The sequence below is a fragment of the Myxine glutinosa genome, chromosome 13, assembly GCF_964187855.1.
Source record: "Myxine glutinosa chromosome 13, kmMyxGlut1.1, whole genome shotgun sequence".
Lineage (NCBI taxonomy): Eukaryota > Metazoa > Chordata > Myxini > Myxiniformes > Myxinidae > Myxine > Myxine glutinosa.
In genome coordinates, this window is record NC_136273.1 from 19,616,308 (window position 1) to 19,634,940 (window position 18,633).

General features: G+C 41.6%; 1 protein-coding gene across 8 annotated transcripts in view; it reads left to right on the plus strand.

Annotated features, from left to right (window-relative positions):
• Window positions 1-18,633, plus strand: part of LOC137438666 (F-box only protein 32-like) — a 145,506-nt gene that overhangs the window by 73,862 nt on the left and 53,011 nt on the right. For all 8 annotated transcript variants that reach the window (XM_078767137.1, XM_078767136.1, XM_078767133.1 and 5 more), the window contains 2 exons: window positions 83-132; window positions 8,339-8,431. In XM_078767137.1, the coding sequence (XP_078623263.1) occupies window positions 83-132; window positions 8,339-8,431 (143 nt within the window). The remainder of the gene's footprint in view (window positions 1-82; window positions 133-8,338; window positions 8,432-18,633) is intronic.

Genomic DNA, 18,633 nt, shown 5'->3' on the forward strand with positions numbered 1-18,633 from the left:
TGTTATCAAACAAAAATATATTTGGCTGCATTCTCCTGCATTAGCTAATGATTGTTTTTCCCTTGCAACATTTTTCCATTAGATTTCCACAAGGACAAATGGATATATGTTCACAAAGCCAGCACAAGAGAGGTGTGTCACTATATCCTCATACTCTCTGATATCGTCCTTTTGCTAATATTGAGGCAAAATGTTAGCTCATGTAGAACTTGATTCTAATGCCAACACACTCTTTTAAAGTATATTGTGAGAGTCAATCTTGTCATTCCATAAAACTATATATATATATTTATGCATACATACATACATACATACATATATATACTAGTGTGGTTTGGCTCAAAATGCGCTCCTCACCAAGCGTCGTTACTGAGGAGCGGGCTTGTTTTAACTGAGGATAATGGCTGTACCTGAGTTGCTGTGTTGTCATGATTTACACCAATCATAATACAAACATTTGTTTTATACAAATGTATTTCAATTATTTTTAATTGTCCATTTTCTATGTAATTTAAGTAAAAAAAATAATTTCAAACCCACCCAAGACATACACACTGGAGGTGTATTTCTACATTAAGGTCTCTCACCAGACGTGAAAAATCGTGACGTTTTGACATTTGAAATCGTGACGTTTGATACGATTTCACAAAAGTTGAGGGAGTAGTTCAATGACACCACATCACAGACACTGTACAGATGGCGAATAATCACTTAAATATATGTATATTAGTGTATATACTGTATGTATATATATATATATATATATATATATATATATATATATACAGTCACGTGAAAAAGTAAGTACACCCCATGTAAAGTTGTGACTTTTTCAACATATTTCAACATACAGCTATTTTATCTTCATTTCAACAATATTGATAGATAAAGGTGATATAATATAACAAATATCATGAAACGTTTACATTTTGTAGTCCATTGTATAATTTAAATAAACATAAATGCAAATTTCGCATGTGGAAAAAGTAAGTACACCCTTGGCTCTGATAGGTGGTATTGCCCCCTTTGGCAGAAACAACCTCAAGGAGGCGTTTCTTATAACTGTCTACCAGTCTCTGACATCGACTGGGAGAAATTTTTGCCCACTCCTCCATGCAGAATTCTTTCAGCTGTGCGATGGTTGAGGGGTTTCTTGCATGCACAGCTCGTTTCAAATCCCCCCACAACATCTCGATGGGATTTAGATCCGGGCTTTGACTTGGCCATTCCAGAACCTTCCATTTCTTTCTTTTCAGCCATTCCTTGGTGGATTTACTGGAATGTTTAGTGTTACGTGGTCCCCTCGGTGAATACCTGGTCTCAGTGACCCCCGGACCGTGAGAGGAACTTCGCCAGAAAGCTGTATTATATATGCGCTTTCGCCACGCAAGCCATATGAATTTCACCCAAGAGACAACTGACGTGCAAGGATATATTTCAATGGTAATGATACCAAACAATTTCAATGACACAACCATCAACAATATTTCAAGGACACAACCACGGAGATTTTCCCCGAGCAATCAACAATACATAATCATCACCAATTCCCAATTCACAATCAATTCCCTAAGATTAAGATGGCCATCTTATACATGTGTGTCCCGGTGAGTACTCACACCCCCTTTCGGTCTCTGCTCCTCACAATGTCTCTGGGCCCCTCCGGACCAAGATACTGCTACTCGGCGTCTCCGCACTCGGGCGGTTGAACGAACCCCGGGCGGACGTGCTCCAAACGTGCCGTCTCGTACCGGGGACAGCTGTTGCAGCGCACCTCCTTGCCAAGCAACGGGGCAAAACCCAGCGCGGCTTCCAACGTGCGCGAGGCCCCGAAGTGCGACCCGTACGCGTCCTTGTAGACGGGGCGAAACCCAAACGCGGTTTTTCACCGCGTGCGAGGTTCGACGTGCGACCCGTACGCGGCCTTGTAGACGGGGCAGAACCCGGCGCGGTTTGCAACGCGCGCGCGGCCCAACGTGCGACCGCTTGGTTCCGTGCACGAACTCACGGGGACTTCACGTGTCAACAGGTAGTTACGCGTCCAGGTAACTCCTCTCTCACCAAACGGGTTTCGGAACGCCGCTGTTTTCCGCGCAGCGCAAGGTCGATTCCACCTTCTGTCGTCGCGGGGCGAGGAAGAAGATTCACCGTCCTTTTCTCTCCTCGTGTCTTTTCTTCTTCCGTTTCCGGCCACTTCCGTTTCCGGCCACTGGTTCCGAAGGGCTCCTGACCCTCCAACCACAACAACTACACCACAACTTAATATACTACACACGGATAAGCAAAGACCTGAATGGTAATTCACATACATTCACATAAATATGTAACACTCCCCCCCTTCAAGAAAGAAAGTCTGAACCCAGCGAAAACTTTCTTTGCCGGCCAATTTGGAGAAACAAACCAGATAACTCAACCCCCCCCACATTATCAGTTCCCCCCGGGCCCAGTTATCACTTAAAAATAAAGCAACCAAATTGTCACCACAACCCCTCCAGATTACTCCCTCTGGACTAAGTACCAACAACGACATTGTCCCTGCCAAATCAAACTCCATCTCATGACCCTCTGACTTTGACCGTCCGTATCTTGGGAATGAAGGTTAAGGGTTGATCAAAGATCCAAAGTTAAGCAACTCGATAGCACTTTTTCCGGGAGGCCAAGCCGAGTGTTCACTACATGGATGCCTTTAGGAACGCGGAGTTCACGGTTAGTCCGTGCAGGAAAGTTCTCTACATGGGCGCCTTGAGGAACGTGGAGTTCACGGTTAGTCCGTGCATGAAAGTTCACTACCTGGACGCCTTTAGGAACGGCGTTCACGGTTAATTCGTGTAGGAATCTTGGCTCGGCGGCTCCGCCGCCTTCAGTGCTTCCACTTCTCAGAACTTCCCTAATAATTAGGGTGGGACCACTGGTCCCTGTAGTCCCATGAATAGCGGTCTCCTTCTCGGCCACCACCAAAACTACCGCCCAGTTGTCTTCTCCTGTAGACCTCTCGACGCCTACGAAATGCCTTCCCTACTGTTATGGTCCGACCCTCCAAATCCTTGCCATTCCAATCCTTCTCTGCCTCTCTGGCGTCTTTTGTGCTGGCAAACGTGACAAAGCCGAACCCTCTTGACTGTTGCGTTTCCCAGTCTCTTACCAACCGCACTTCCACCAGCGGCCCATATCTGTTGAAGACAGAGGTCAGAACCTCTTCCTCTGTTTTGAAGTTCAGTCCCCCTACAAATAGCTTGGCACTTTTGTCGCCATCCCGAGCTGGTGTGGCGTTATTTTCCCTGCTGGGCTCTTTACCAACCCTCAGGTTACCATAAACTTGACCCCCGGCCAAATCATTCCCGATAACCACAGATACACCCTCTACAGGAAGCGTGGCTTGTAAACCGACGGTGACCGGTCCTGACACCAAATCGGACTCCAAATGGATGACATGAAGGGGAGCACTAACACCGCCCCCGATCCCCTGTAAACGAACACTATCCCCCGTTGCCGTCTCCTCGGACCATGGCAAAATGCCTTCAAGCATTAAAGATTGATGTGCCCCTGTGTCCCTCAATATCCTAACCGGTTTCCGGTTAGTCGAGGCTCCATCCCGTGACACAAACCCCTCTGAAATAAATGGTTGGTAACCCTTTTGATGGCGATTTCTCACAATGGCCATTGCGTTTGGAGTCGTAGTAGTCGGACTCCGCTCTGGGTCTTCGCTTTTCCTGCGGTAACAACTGGACATCAAGTGTCCAGGTTTCTTGCAAAAAGCGCAAGTAGGCCCGGAGGAAAAACTCGTGGTCTGCCTCGGGCCCCCCGAACTATAAGTTTGTCTTGGGCCCTCATCCCTCCGATTTCGAACCGGTGGGGTATCATAGTTGTCCCCATAATCCTCTCGAGGCCGCCGCCATGTATGGTCGTTCTCCGCACCTGCTGTTCCCCACCTCCCCTGCGGAGATCTAGGCGAGGAGTTAGGTTCGTGGACCCCTATTCGGTGGGTTAAGGCATAATCATCTGCCATGGTGGCTGCGTCCCACAACTTTGGTACCTTCTTTTCCTGCAGGTACACTTTGATGTCCTCGTGGACACACTGCTGGAATTCCTCCACCAGGATCAAGTCCCGCAATTTCTCGAAGTCTTTCCCGACTCCTTTTGACTCACACCACCGATCAAACATGTTTTCTTTCACTCTGGCAAACTCCACATGGGTCTCACTCTCCCTCTTCCTGGCATTCCTGAATTTTTGCCTGTAGGCTTCCGGAACCAACTCATAGGCTTTGAGGATGTGCTTCTTCAGTACCTCATAATCTGCACATTGGTCCATTGGTAGCGCCGAATAAATTTCCTGAGCTTTCCCCACCAGCACACTTTGCACGAGTATGGTCCATGCCTCCTCCGGCCAGTTTAATTGTCGAGCCACTTTCTCAAAGTGTGGAAAAAATTTTGCGACTTCTTTTTCACTGAACGGTGGAACCAGCCTCACATGTCTGCCCACATCCCAGGTTTTCTGGTTAGGTGTCGACCCCGTCAGCAAGGGTGGTGCCTCTCCCCGTTCTCTCATTAACTCCAGCTCCTTGAATTTGATTTCTTGCTGAAGCTCCATGTCACGTTCCTTTAATTCCCTTTCCGCTTTTCTCTCCTCTGCTTCTGCTTTCCTTTCCTCTGTTTTCATCCTTTCCTGGAGTTCTCGTTCCACTCTCCTTTCCTCTGCTTGTTTCTCTTCTCTCCTCTCTTCTGCTTTCCTTTCTTCTTCTGCTCTTTCCTTTTCTGCTTTCCTTTCTTCTTCTGCTCTTTCCTTTTCTGCTTTCCTTTCTTCTTCTGCTCTTTCCTTTTCTGCTTTCCTTTCTTCTTCTGCTCTTTCCTTTTCTGCTTTCCTTTCTTCTTCTTTTAACCTTTCCTGGAGTTCTCTTTCCACTCTCCTTTCCTCTGCTTGCTTCTCTTCTCTCCTCTCTTCTGCTTTCCTTTCTTCTTCTGCTCTTTCCTTTTCTGCTTTCCTTTCTTCTTCTTTAATCCGTTCCTGGCTCCGTAACTGCAACTCCAGTTTCCGGAGCTCAACGTCTTCTGGTTCTTCGGGTAGCCACTCCCAGGCTAACTCGTCCCATTTTCCTAATCCCACCATAGATTGTATCACCGTGGCCTGCAACTCTGCCTTCCTCAAATTAGTTCGGACCTCCAAGTTAAAATGTTTGGCCAATTTCAAGAGGTCCGACTTTAGCAACGCTCAGAACTGTGCCTCACTCGGTGTTACCCCAAAGTTCTGTGCCACAAACGCCATGGTGCCTATCGTTAACACCTGTTAACCTTCAACCAAGATTTTACCCCAATTTCTCAAAAAAAAAAATTACCAATTAATAATTAATTAATAAATTTTAATTAATAAAAATTATTATTTTATTATTTTATACAATTTTAAATCCCGGACGTAGACCCAATTGCGAAACCGCAAATCGTAATTTGGACGAGCCCCCAATTCTGTTACGTGGTCCCCTCGGTGAATACCTGGTCTCAGTGACCCCCGGACCGTGAGAGGAACTTCGCCAGAAAGCTGTATTATATATGCGCTTTCGCCACGCAAGCCATATGAATTTCACCCAAGAGACAACTGACGTTCAAGGATATATTTCAATGGTAATGATACCAAACAATTTCAATGACACAACCATCAACAATATTTCAAGGACACAACCACGGAGATTTTCCCCGAGCAATCAACAATACATAATCATCACCAATTCCCAATTCACAATCAATTCCCTAAGATTAAGATGGCCATCTTATACATGTGTGTCCCGGTGAGTACTCACACCCCCTTTCGGTCTCTGCTCCTCACAATGTCTCTGGGCCCCTCCGGACCAAGATACTGCTACTCGGCGTCTCCGCACTCGGGTGGTTGAACGAACCCCGGGCGGACGTGCTCCAAACGTGCCGTCTCGTACCGGGGACAGCTGTTGCAGCGCACCTCCTTGCCAAGCAACGGGGCAAAACCCAGCGCGGCTTCCAACGTGCGCGAGGCCCCGAAGTGCGACCCGTACGCGTCCTTGTAGACGGGGCGAAACCCAAACGCGGTTTTTCACCGCGTGCGAGGTTCGACGTGCGACCCGTACGCGGCCTTGTAGACGGGGCAGAACCCGGCGCGGTTTGCAACGCGCGCGCGGCCCAACGTGCGACCGCTTGGTTCCGTGCATGAACTCACGGGGACTTCACGTGTCAACAGGTAGTTACGCGTCCAGGTAACTCCTCTCTCACCAAACGGGTTTCGGAACGCCGCTGTTTTCCGCGCAGCGCAAGGTCGATTCCACCTTCTGTCGTCGCGGGGCGAGGAAGAAGATTCACCGTCCTTTTCTCTCCTCGTGTCTTTTCTTCCTCCGTTTCCGGCCACTTCCGTTTCCGGCCACTGGTTCCGAAGGGCTCCTGACCCTCCAACCACAACAACTACACCACAACTTAATATACTACACACGGATAAGCAAAGACCTGAATGGTAATTCACATACATTCACATAAATATGTAACATTTAGGGTCATTGTCATGTTGCAAGGTCTACCTTTGGTTGAGCTTCAACTTTCCGACAGATGGCCTCACATTATCCCCAAGCACCTTCTGGTACAATGAAAATTCATAGTGGATTCTATGATGGTGAGCTGCCCAGGCCCTGATGCAGCAAAGCTGCCCCAAACCATAATATTTCCACCACCATGCTTTACAGTTGGTATCAGGTTCTTGTGGTCAAATGCTGTCTTTGGTTTTCGCCAAACATGTCTTCTGGTACTGTGGCCAAATAACTCTACCTTTGACTCATCTGTCCAGAGCACATTGTTCCAGAAGTGCTGGTCTTTGCCCAGGTGTTCATTGGCAAACTTTAGTCTTGCCCTGATGTTCTTTCTGGACAGCAAAGGTTTCCTCCTGTCACACCTCCCATGTAGATCAAATTTGTGCAGACTCTTTCTAATGGTAGACTCGTGCACTTTGACATCAACAGTGGCAAGAGCTACATGTAGGTCATGTGATGACATTCTGGGGTTCTTCGAGACTTCTTTCAGCATCTTGCGGTCTGCTCTCGGGCTGATCTTGCTGGGGCGGCCTGGCCTGAACAAGTTGGCAGTTGTTTGGAATCTTCTCCACTTGTAGATGATCTTCTGGACAGTCGAATGATTGATTTCAAATTGTTTGGAGATCTTTTAAAATCCCTTCCGAGACTCGTAGGCATCTATAACCTTCTTTCTGAAGGCCTCAGAGAGCTCTTTTGATCTAGGCATGGTGATGCCGCACACTTCAACAACAAAGAGCAAACCAAACTAAATGTCTGAGGTTTAAATAAGACAGGTTCCTCCAAGATCCTCTCTAACGATGTTCTAATCATTTGCACCTGAGCTGGTGCACCTGATTCTAATTTTAGGTATTTGAAGTAGTGATAAATGTAGGGGTGTACTTACTTTTTCCACATGCGAAATTTGCATTTATGTTTATTTAAATTATACAATGGACTAAAAAATGTTTCATGATATTTGTTATATTATATCACCTTTATCTATCAATATTGTTGAAATGAACATCAAATAGCTGTATGTTGAAATTTGTTGAAAAAGTCAAAACTTTACATGGGGTGTACTTACTTTTTCACGTGACTGTATATATATATATGTATATGTATATATGTATATATATATATATATGTATATATAAATAACTAGCCTGAGTAGCTGATGCATTGCTGACAGATTTAATCACAAGACATGTACTTCACAAACATTCAGCTGTATTCACTCCATCATTTGCCGGAGGTCATCTTCCATCTGCTTGTAAATCAGCGAACATCATCTTCATCAACCATCCTTGTTGCTTATACATGGAGTGAGCAAAAATCACTTCCGCTTCACTGTGAAGCTCAGTGTTGTTTGCTTTGCTTTGAACCTGCACTTAAAAAGAGTGAAATTAAACGTAAAAAAATTTTTTTGAATTATTCTCACTCACATTTCATCACCTTCATGCATATTACTATGAAGTTGATTAAACTTTTTTTATATAAGAAGAAGAAGATTTAAAAAACAGGATGCCAGCAGGTGGTGCTATATGATACACATATACATAGAATTGGGGTCTTCCCCCAATCCGCCAGATATGCTACTCTGACAGAAACCATACTTGGGGACCCTTTGGCAACATGCAAAAGCTGTTTGGATTTTGTTCTGTAGTTTATTATTTTTTTGAAGCATATACAAATAAATAAAGAAACAAATCAGCACAAATTGAACTTCATATCTTATGACCAGCATGCCGCACTATGCAATCATCACAGACATTTATTCATAAGCTTCGTTTTTTTGATCTTGACTCTCCCATTTTGTTTTCCAGCGTCATGGATACTGCACTCTTGGAGAAGCTTTTAGCCAGCTGGATCTATCGACAGCTATCCATGACCGCCGTCGCTACGCCTATGTGGTCCGCGTAAGTATCTAGTTCTGGGTTGAGCTGAATTTAGTGATACTAGTCGTGTCTGCCATAGCACCTTCCTTCACTTCGCTGACTGGTTTAATCAAAAGACGGAATTTGTACTTTACAAACATATTGCATGTCTATCTGCGAATGTCAATGAGGATGTAAAATGAAGTGAAACACGAAAAAAAGTATTTATTTATAAATAATATGTAATTGTTGTTGTCATACCTGTGGTTGGCGTTGTTTATGTGCTCCTTCCGTGCACTATTATGCACTTGAAGGACCCGCTCCCTACTAGTGTCCAGAGGGGTTATGTTATTATTCTTATTCAAATTGGTAATTCAAACACCTCACTGCACTGGAAAACGTGCGGACAGGAATACTGTACTGTAAAAGGTGGGGACTTGTAATACCTTCATCCACCTGGAGGCGGCACTACACCATGCACGTTTACGTAGAGTTGCATCGTTTTATCTTCCACCTCCCCCTGCCACTCCTCTCCCGGATCTTTAAGACCACTGGCAAAGATAAAACACCCGTATACACTAATTGGAGTCATGCTGATCCTATGTCAAGTTTGGATGTAATCAGCCCAGAACTGTAGAAGGAGTAGCAGGACAAACAGACAAACAAACACACAACGGTCTGTAAATTATAATAAATCGACCCAGAACTGTCGGAGTAGCAGGACAAACAAGCAAACACACACACACACACACACACACACACACACACACACACACACACACACACACACACACACACACACACACACACACACACACACACACACACACACTACTGCACCGTGCATTATAGTAAGGAAGCAGTATTTCTATGCTTCGAGAAGTATTACTATATTTCCTTTTGTGTGCTCCTTCTGTGCCCTTGTAAAAGTTCCTGCTGGCGTAGAATAATAAATGTTACTGTTGGAACCGCGATATTAAAGCTCGAGGTCCTGCTTCTTCTTCCTCAATTCCAGAAACACTGGCTTTTAAAACAGGCAAGTTTGTGATTAAAGGAACAACAATTCTTTGTTTCAAGTAAATGGATTATTAGCTTACCTTTTCAACGGTACCACTTGTATTATTGTATGACAGCAAAACTCGTTTGAAGAAAGCGTTACGGATGGAGAAACTCAGCTCCTTTTATACATAGATTTTTTTTTGTAAATGCTTGAGATGTTAGCACATAATGTTGTTGGAAATGCTAGTACATAATGTTGTTGGAGATGTCATCACATAATGTTGTTGGAAATGTCATCACATAAAGTTGTTGGAGATGTCATCACATAATGTTGTTGGATATGTCATCACATAATGTTGAAAATTTTAGCACATACCATTGTTGGAGATGTTAGCACATAAAGTTGTTGGAGATGTCATCACATAATGTTGTTGGATATATCATCAGATAATGTTGAAAATTTTAGCACATAACATTGTTGGAGATGTCATCACATAATGTTGTTGGAGATGTCATCACATAATGTTGTTGGAGATGTCATCACATAATGTTGTTGGAGATGTCATCACATAATGTTGAGAATTTTAGCACATAACACTGTTGGAGATGTTAGCACATAAAGTTGTTGGAGATGTCATCACATAATGTTGTTGGAGATGTCATCACATAATGTTGTTGGAGATGTCATCACATAATGTTGAGAATTTTAGCACATAACACTGTTGGAGATGTTAGCACATAAAGTTGTTGGAGATGTCATCACATAATGTTGTTGGAGATGCCATCACATAATGTTGTTGGAGATGTCATCACATGGCATTTACCCATTGGCCAATAGCTTGTATCACGTTTACCTACTTGGCCAATAGCTTTCATGGTATTTACACATGGGCCAATAGCTTGTATCGCGTTTACCTATTTGGCCAATAGCTTTCATGGTATTTACCCATTGGCCAATAGCTTTCATGGTATTTACACATTGGCCACTAGCTTTCATGGTATTTACACATTGGCCAATAGCTTGTATCGTGTTTAGCTATTTGGCCAATAGCTTTCATTGGCCAATAGCTTTCATGGTATTTACACATTGGCCAATAGCTTGTATCGCGTTTACCTATTTGGCCAATAGCTTTCATGGTATTTACCCATTTGCCAATAGCTTGTATCGCATTTACTTATTTGGCCGATAACTTTCATGGTATTTACCCATTGGCCAAATAGGTAAACATGATACAAGCTATTGGCCAATGTGTAAATACCATGAAAGCTATTGGCCAATGGGTAAATACCATTAAAGCTATTTTATTTACCATGGTATTTCATGGTATTTACCCATTGGCCAATAGCTTTCATCATATTTACCCATTGGCCAATAGCTTTCATCATATTTACCCATTGGCCAATAGCTTTCATGGTATTTACCCATTGGCCAATAGCTTTCATCATATTTACTCATTGGCCAATAGCTTTCATGGTATTTACCCATTGGCCAATAGTTTTCATCATGTTTACCCATTGGCCAATAGCTTTCATGGTATTTACCCATTGGCCAATAGCTTTCATCATATTTACCCATTGGCCAATAGCTTTCATGGTATTTACCCATTGGCCAATAGCTTTCATGGTATTTACCCATTGGCCAATAGCTTTCATCATATTTACCCATTGGCCAATAGCTTTCATGGTATTTGCCCATTGGCCAATAGCTTTCATGGTATTTACCCATTGGCCAATAGCTTTCAAAAAATTTCCCATTGGCCAATAGCTTTCATCATATTTACCCATTGACCAATAGCTTTCATCATATTTACGCATTGGCCAATAGCTTTCATCATATTTACCCATTGGCCAATAGCTTTCATCATATTTACCCATTGGCCAATAGCTTACATGGTATTTACCCATTGGCCAATAGCTTTCATGGTATTTACACATTGGCCAATAGCTAGTATTGCGTTTACCTATTTGGCCAATAGCTTTCATAGTATTTACACATTGGCCAATAGCTTGTATCCTGTTTACCTATTTCGCCAATAGCTTTCATGGTATTTACCCATTGGCCAATAGCTTGTATCGTGTTTACCTATTTCGCCAATAGCTGTCATGGTATTTACACATTGGCCAATAGCTTTCATGGTATTTACACATTGGCCAATAGCTAGTATCGCGTTTACCTATTTGGCCATTAGCTTTCATAGTATTTACCCATTGGCCAATAGCTTGTATCGTGTTTACCTATTTCGCCAATAGCTTTCATGGTATTTACACATTGGCCAATAGCTTTCATGGTATTTACACATTGGCCAATAGCTTGTATCGTGTTTACCTATTTCGCCAATAGCTTTCGTGGTATTTACACATTGGCCAATAGCTTGTATCATGTTTACCTATTTCGCCAATAGCTTTCATGGTATTTACCCATTGGCCAATAGCTTGTATCATGTTTACCTATTTCGCCAATAGCTTTCATGGTATTTACACATTGGCCAATAGCTTGTATCGTGTTTACCTATTTCGCCAATAGCTTTCATGGTATTTACCCATTGGCCAATAGCTTGTATCATGTTTACCTATTTCGCCAATAGCTTTCATGGTATTTACCCATTGGCCAATAGCTTGTATCATGTTTACCTATTTCGCCAATAGCTTTCATGGTATTTACCCATTGGCCAATAGCTTGTATCATGTTTACCTATTTCGCCAATAGCTTTCATGGTATTTACACATTGGCCAATAGCTTGTATCATGTTTACCTATTTCGCCAATAGCTTTCATGGTATTTACACATTGGCCAATAGCTTGTATCATGTTTACCTATTTCGCCAATAGCTTTCATGGTATTTACACATTGGCCAATAGCTTGTATCGTGTTTACCGATTTCGCCAATAGCTTTCATGGTATTTACACATTGGCCAATAGCTTGTATCGTGTTTACCTATTTCGCCAATAGCTTTCATGGTATTTAACCATTGGCCAATAGCTTGTATCATGTTTACCTATTTCGCCAATAGCTTTCATGGTATTTAACCATTGGCCAATAGCTTGTATCGTGTTTACCTATTTCGCCAATAGCTTTCATGGTATTTACACATTGGCCAATAGCTTGTATCATGTTTACCTATTTCGCCAATAGCTTTCATGGTATTTAACCATTGGCCAATAGCTTGTATCATGTTTACCTATTTCGCCAATAGCTTTCATGGTATTTACACATTGGCCAATAGCTTGTATCATGTTTACCTATTTCGCCAATAGCTTTCATGGTATTTACACATTGGCCAATAGCTTGTATCATGTTTACCTATTTCGCCAATAGCTTTCATGGTATTTACACATTGGCCAATAGCTTGTATCGTGTTTACCTATTTCGCCAATAGCTTTCATGGTATTTACACATTGGCCAATAGCTTGTATCGTGTTTACCTATTTCGCCAATGGCTTTCATGGTATTTAACCATTGGCCAATAGCTTGTATCATGTTTACCTATTTCGCCAATAGCTTTCATGGTATTTACACATTGGCCAATAGCTTGTATCATGTTTACCTATTTCGCCAATAGCTTTCATAGTATTTACCCATTGGCTAATAGCTTGTATTGTGTTTACCTATTTCGCCAATAGCTTTCATGGTATTTACACATTGGCCAATAGCTTGTATCATGTTTACCTATTTCGCCAATAGCTTTCATGGTATTTACACATTGGCCAATAGCTTGTATCGTGTTTACCGATTTCGCCAATAGCTTTCATGGTATTTACACATTGGCCAATAGCTTGTATCGTGTTTACCTATTTCGCCAATAGCTTTCATGGTATTTACACATTGGCCAATAGCTTGTATCATGTTTACCTATTTCGCCAATAGCTTTCATGGTATTTACACATTGGCCAATAGCTTGTATCATGTTTACCTATTTCGCCAATAGCTTTCATAGTATTTACCCATTGGCCAATAGCTTGTATCGTGTTTACCTATTTCGCCAATAGCTTTCATGGTATTTAACCATTGGCCAATAGCTTGTATCATGTTTACCTATTTCGCCAATAGCTTTCATGGTATTTACACATTGGCCAATAGCTTGTATCGTGTTTACCTATTTCGCCAATAGCTTTCATGGTATTTACACATTGGCCAATAGCTTGTATCATGTTTACCTATTTCGCCAATAGCTTTCATAGTATTTACCCATTGGCCAATAGCTTGTATTGTGTTTACCTATTTCGCCAATAGCTTTCATGGTATTTACACATTGGCCAATAGCTTGTATCATGTTTACCTATTTCGCCAATAGCTTTCATGGTATTTACACATTGGCCAATAGCTTGTATCATGTTTACCTATTTCGCCAATAGCTTTCATAGTATTTACGCATTGGCTAATAGCTTGTATTGTGTTTACCTATTTCGCCAATAGCTTTCATGGTATTTACACATTGGCCAATAGCTTGTATCGTGTTTACCTATTTCGCTAATAGCTTTCATGGTATTTACACATTGGCCAATAGCTTGTATCATGTTTACCTATTTCGCCAATAGCTTTCATAGTATTTACCCATTGGCTAATAGCTTGTATTGTGTTTACCTATTTCGCCAATAGGTTTCATAGTATTTACACATTGGCCAATAGCTTGTATCATGTTTACCTATTTCGCCAATAGCTTTCATGGTATTTACACATTGGCCAATAGCTTGTATCGTGTTTACCGATTTCGCCAATAGCTTTCATGGTACTTACACATTGGCCAATAGCTTGTATCATGTTTACCGATTTCGCCAATAGCTTTCATGGTATTTACACATTGGCCAATAGCTTGTATCATGTTTACCGATTTCGCCAATAGCTTTCATGGTATTTACACATTGGCCAATAGCTTGTATCGTGTTTACCGATTTCGCCAATAGCTTTCATGGTATTTACACATTGGCCAATAGCTTGTATCGTGTTTACCTATTTCGCCAATAGCTTTCATGGTATTTACACATTGGCCAATAGCTTGTATCATGTTTACCTATTTCGCCAATAGCTTTCATGGTATTTACACATTGGCCAATAGCTTGTATCGTGTTTACCTATTTCGCCAATAGCTTTCATGGTATTTACACATTGGCCAATAGCTTGTATCATGTTTACCTATTTCGCCAATAGCTTTCATGGTATTTAACCATTGGCCAATAGCTTGTATCGTGTTTACCTATTTCGCCAATAGCTTTCATGGTATTTACACATTGGCCAATAGCTTGTATCATGTTTACCTATTTCGCCAATAGCTTTCATGGTATTTACACATTGGCCAATAGCTTGTATCATGTTTACCTATTTCGCCAATAGCTTTCATGGTATTTACACATTGGCCAATAGCTTGTATCATGTTTACCTATTTCGCCAATAGCTTTCATGGTATTTACACATTGGCCAATAGCTTGTATCGTGTTTACCTATTTCGCCAATAGCTTTCATGGTATTTACACATTGGCCAATAGCTTGTATCATGTTTACCTATTTCGCCAATAGCTTTCATAGTATTTACCCATTGGCTAATAGCTTGTATTGTGTTTACCTATTTCGCCAATAGCTTTCATGGTATTTACACATTGGCCAATAGGTTGTATCATGTTTACCTATTTCGCCAATAGCTTTCATGGTATTTACACATTGGCCAATAGCTTGTATCGTGTTTACCGATTTCGCCAATAGCTTTCATGGTATTTACACATTGGCCAATAGCTTGTATCGTGTTTACCTATTTCGCCAATAGCTTTCATGGTATTTAACCATTGGCCAATAGCTTGTATCATGTTTACCTATTTCGCCAATAGCTTTCATGGTATTTACACATTAGCCAATAGCTTGTATCGTGTTTACCTATTTCGCCAATGGCTTTCATGGTATTTACACATTGGCCAATAGCTTGTATCATGTTTACCTATTTCGCCAATAGCTTTCATGGTATTTACACATTGGCCAATAGCTTGTATCATGTTTACCTATTTCGCCAATAGCTTTCATGGTATTTACACATTGGCCAATAGCTTATATCGTGTTTACCTATTTCGCCAATAGCTTTCATGGTATTTACACATTGGCCAATAGCTTGTATCGTGTTTACCTATTTCGCCAATAGCTTTCATGGTATTTACACATTGGCCAATAGCTTGTATCATGTTTACCTATTTCGCCAATAGCTTTCATAGTATTTACCCATTGGCCAATAGCTTGTATCATGTTTACCTATTTCGCCAATAGCTTTCATGGTATTTACACATTGGCCAATAGCTTGTATCATGTTTACCTATTTCGCCAATAGCTTTCATGGTATTTACACATTGGCCAATAGCTTGTATCGTGTTTACCTATTTCGCCAATAGATTTCATGGTATTTACCTATTGGCCAATAGCTTGTATCGTGTTTACCCATTGGCCAGTAGCTTGTGTAGCATTTACTTACCTATTTGTCCAATATCTTTCATTTCATGGTATTTACCCATTGGCCAATATCTTTCATGGTATTTACCCATTGGCCAATAGCTTGTATAGCATTTAGCCGTTGGCCAATAGATTTTCTCATATTAACGCATTGGCCAATGGCTTGTATAGCTTGTATTGTATTTACCCATTGACCAAAAATGACAGACATGATATGGTGAAAGAAAACCTGTCCAATTGTCCCTGACATACCTTATTTGACTTGTTGAGGGTCGGCATACCTTGGCAAGCTTTGCCTCACATGACACAAAACAATTGTTTTTATACAACACATGGGGTAAGAGTTAAACAGCATAATGTCCGCTGGAGCAGCTGTGTAATAAAACACTGAATCACAAACTGTAACAAGCTACTGGAAGCTGTGTGTTTATCAAACGTGGGTAGGCAAGCTGTTGTCGGGGAAGGAAAAATCCCCCCTCCGCTCCAGCCCTGCCTCCCCATTCCCATTCATCTTCCCTTCTCGAACAAGCCTTGCCAGGCAAAAGCAAGGACATGATTTCTATGCAGTGACAGAAAGAGCGAGCATGTGGGTGGGACATGAAATAAGACTTTGCTTAGAGACAATGGAAAAATATGGTGCAGGGATTTTGCCAAGGATATTTTCATCCTCTGCACGATAACTTTTGGAGTACTGATCCTCTTATGAATCGCTGTTGCAGAACTCCATAGATTAGGACAGGAATGCAGAATTCGTCTGGGATGTCAGGATACAATGGTCGACTCTTTTGGAAACACACGGTGGGATCTTCACCTTCTCCAAACCGATGTTAGCATGTGGGGCAGCAGACTTCATTTCCGGTTTAATGATTTTCCCAATTTCCACTCTGATGAGCTCTTGAGCGTTATGGATGACACACAAGGATCTGGATCTACCCCAGGGAATGCCATGCGATGGTGGATATTCTTTGTAAGACTCCCAATGAAATCTAACCTGCATTACTGGATGCAAGCGGATGTTACAACCAAGCTGTCATGGAAGATTATGTGGCCCTGGCTTCACTAAGACAAGAACACAACATGGTAGATGCGAGGGATTTCTGGGTCGCGCATGGGAAATGTTCGAGCAGAATTGATCAACAACAACAACAACGACAACAACGACAACAACCAAGCTCTTTGAACAGCTTATTTCAACTCTAAAGGATTATGTACTTCATTATTCCCATGCTTTTTGACAAAAGATCTGTCTGTCTCTGTATGTCTGTCCATCTGTCACGCTATCCCCTCCTAAACAGTTGTGCAGAAATTCATCAACCTTGGTAGTTATGATGACCACATGGTATGAAGGTGTGAGAGTTGTATCACTTCTCCCCCGCTCCCCCCGCCCCTCCACCAGGTGGGGTCAAAAGGTCAAATACCAAAAAATGCAATTACGGGCACATTTTTAATGAAACTTTGAATGTGCAGTCAACATTGGGCGACGCATGAAATATGCAACGATTTTTTTGATTTGACCCTCGGTTCATGCGCCAGGAGGTGGGACCGAGGGGGACTTAGGATCACAGGGGTCGAAACAGATAAAAAAAATTAACTCAAAATTTGATATTGGGGCATTCCTGCTGGAACTTTTTGCCATCTTTCTACTTTGCTTTCGGTGGGAAGCGGATTTGTGGTATGGCACACTGACTTAGCTCTAGTTAAATTTGTGATAGATATGAATTAGTCAAACATCCAAAAGTATTTGAGAAATAGAAAATCTTTGCTTGTTTTTCAAAAATATATTTAAAAAAAATCTTTTAAAAATTTTCAAAAATAATTTTGAAAAAAATCTTTTCAAAAATCTAAAAAATAATTTTGAAAAAAATATTTAGAAAAAGTAAAAATAAAAATTGGAAAAAAACTTGAAAATTTTCAATTGTTTTTTTCACAAAATTTCTAAAATAATTTTTAAAAAAATCTTTTCAAAAATTTCAAAAAAATACGTTCAAAAATCTTTGTCTATAGAAAGACTTGGCATTGCCCTCTCACTCAGATTGGTCTAATCAGGGGAAACACGAGATAAGGTATCACCGTCTGGCGAAATGAAGTCTAAATTCTTATTTTCTTAACATCTCCAAAAAGTTTTGTGAAAGTTTATCCCGGCCTACTTCAAAACTCTCAAGGTTTTATAACATGAGCAGGTGTGCGAGTGTGCATTTTAATCGGAGCTCTTGTACCATTGTTTCTGCGTCTAGGCTTCATCAGCAAGATAAATCAGCTTTAAATGTAGGACTTGCTCCAATACATCTTGTTTACGACTGATGGGTACGAGGTAACAAAATGAAGGAGCATGTCTCATTTGCATGATCCAACACATTGTTATTCACGTCAGATTGCATCGACCAATTAATGGAAAGATCCACAGTGCTCATTTCTCATTTCACAAGCATGTTGTCCTGTTGATTATACAATACAATACTCGCTGTTGGGCTCGTAGGATAGCTTAAAGGTAGCACAGTTACCTTCGAGCTACGGTGCCTATAGAAAGTCTACACCCCCTTTCGAAATGTCACCTTTTGTCACCTTTTGTTGCCTTATGGCCTGGAATTAAAATACGTTAAATCAGGCTTTTTCACTTTTTTTCCGACATGGTAACCCACATGCATGAATGCCTGATGCAGATCATGAATCGCTTATTGTGAGTTCTAACGTTTGGTTAGCACACCTATCTCTAGGGAAAAATGGAATCACCCCATCCAGCGCCCCCTGCAGTGCTTCTACGGTTCCTACAGCCCAAGCCAATGACATGATTGTTGTGAAAATCAACCAAATCCACAACTC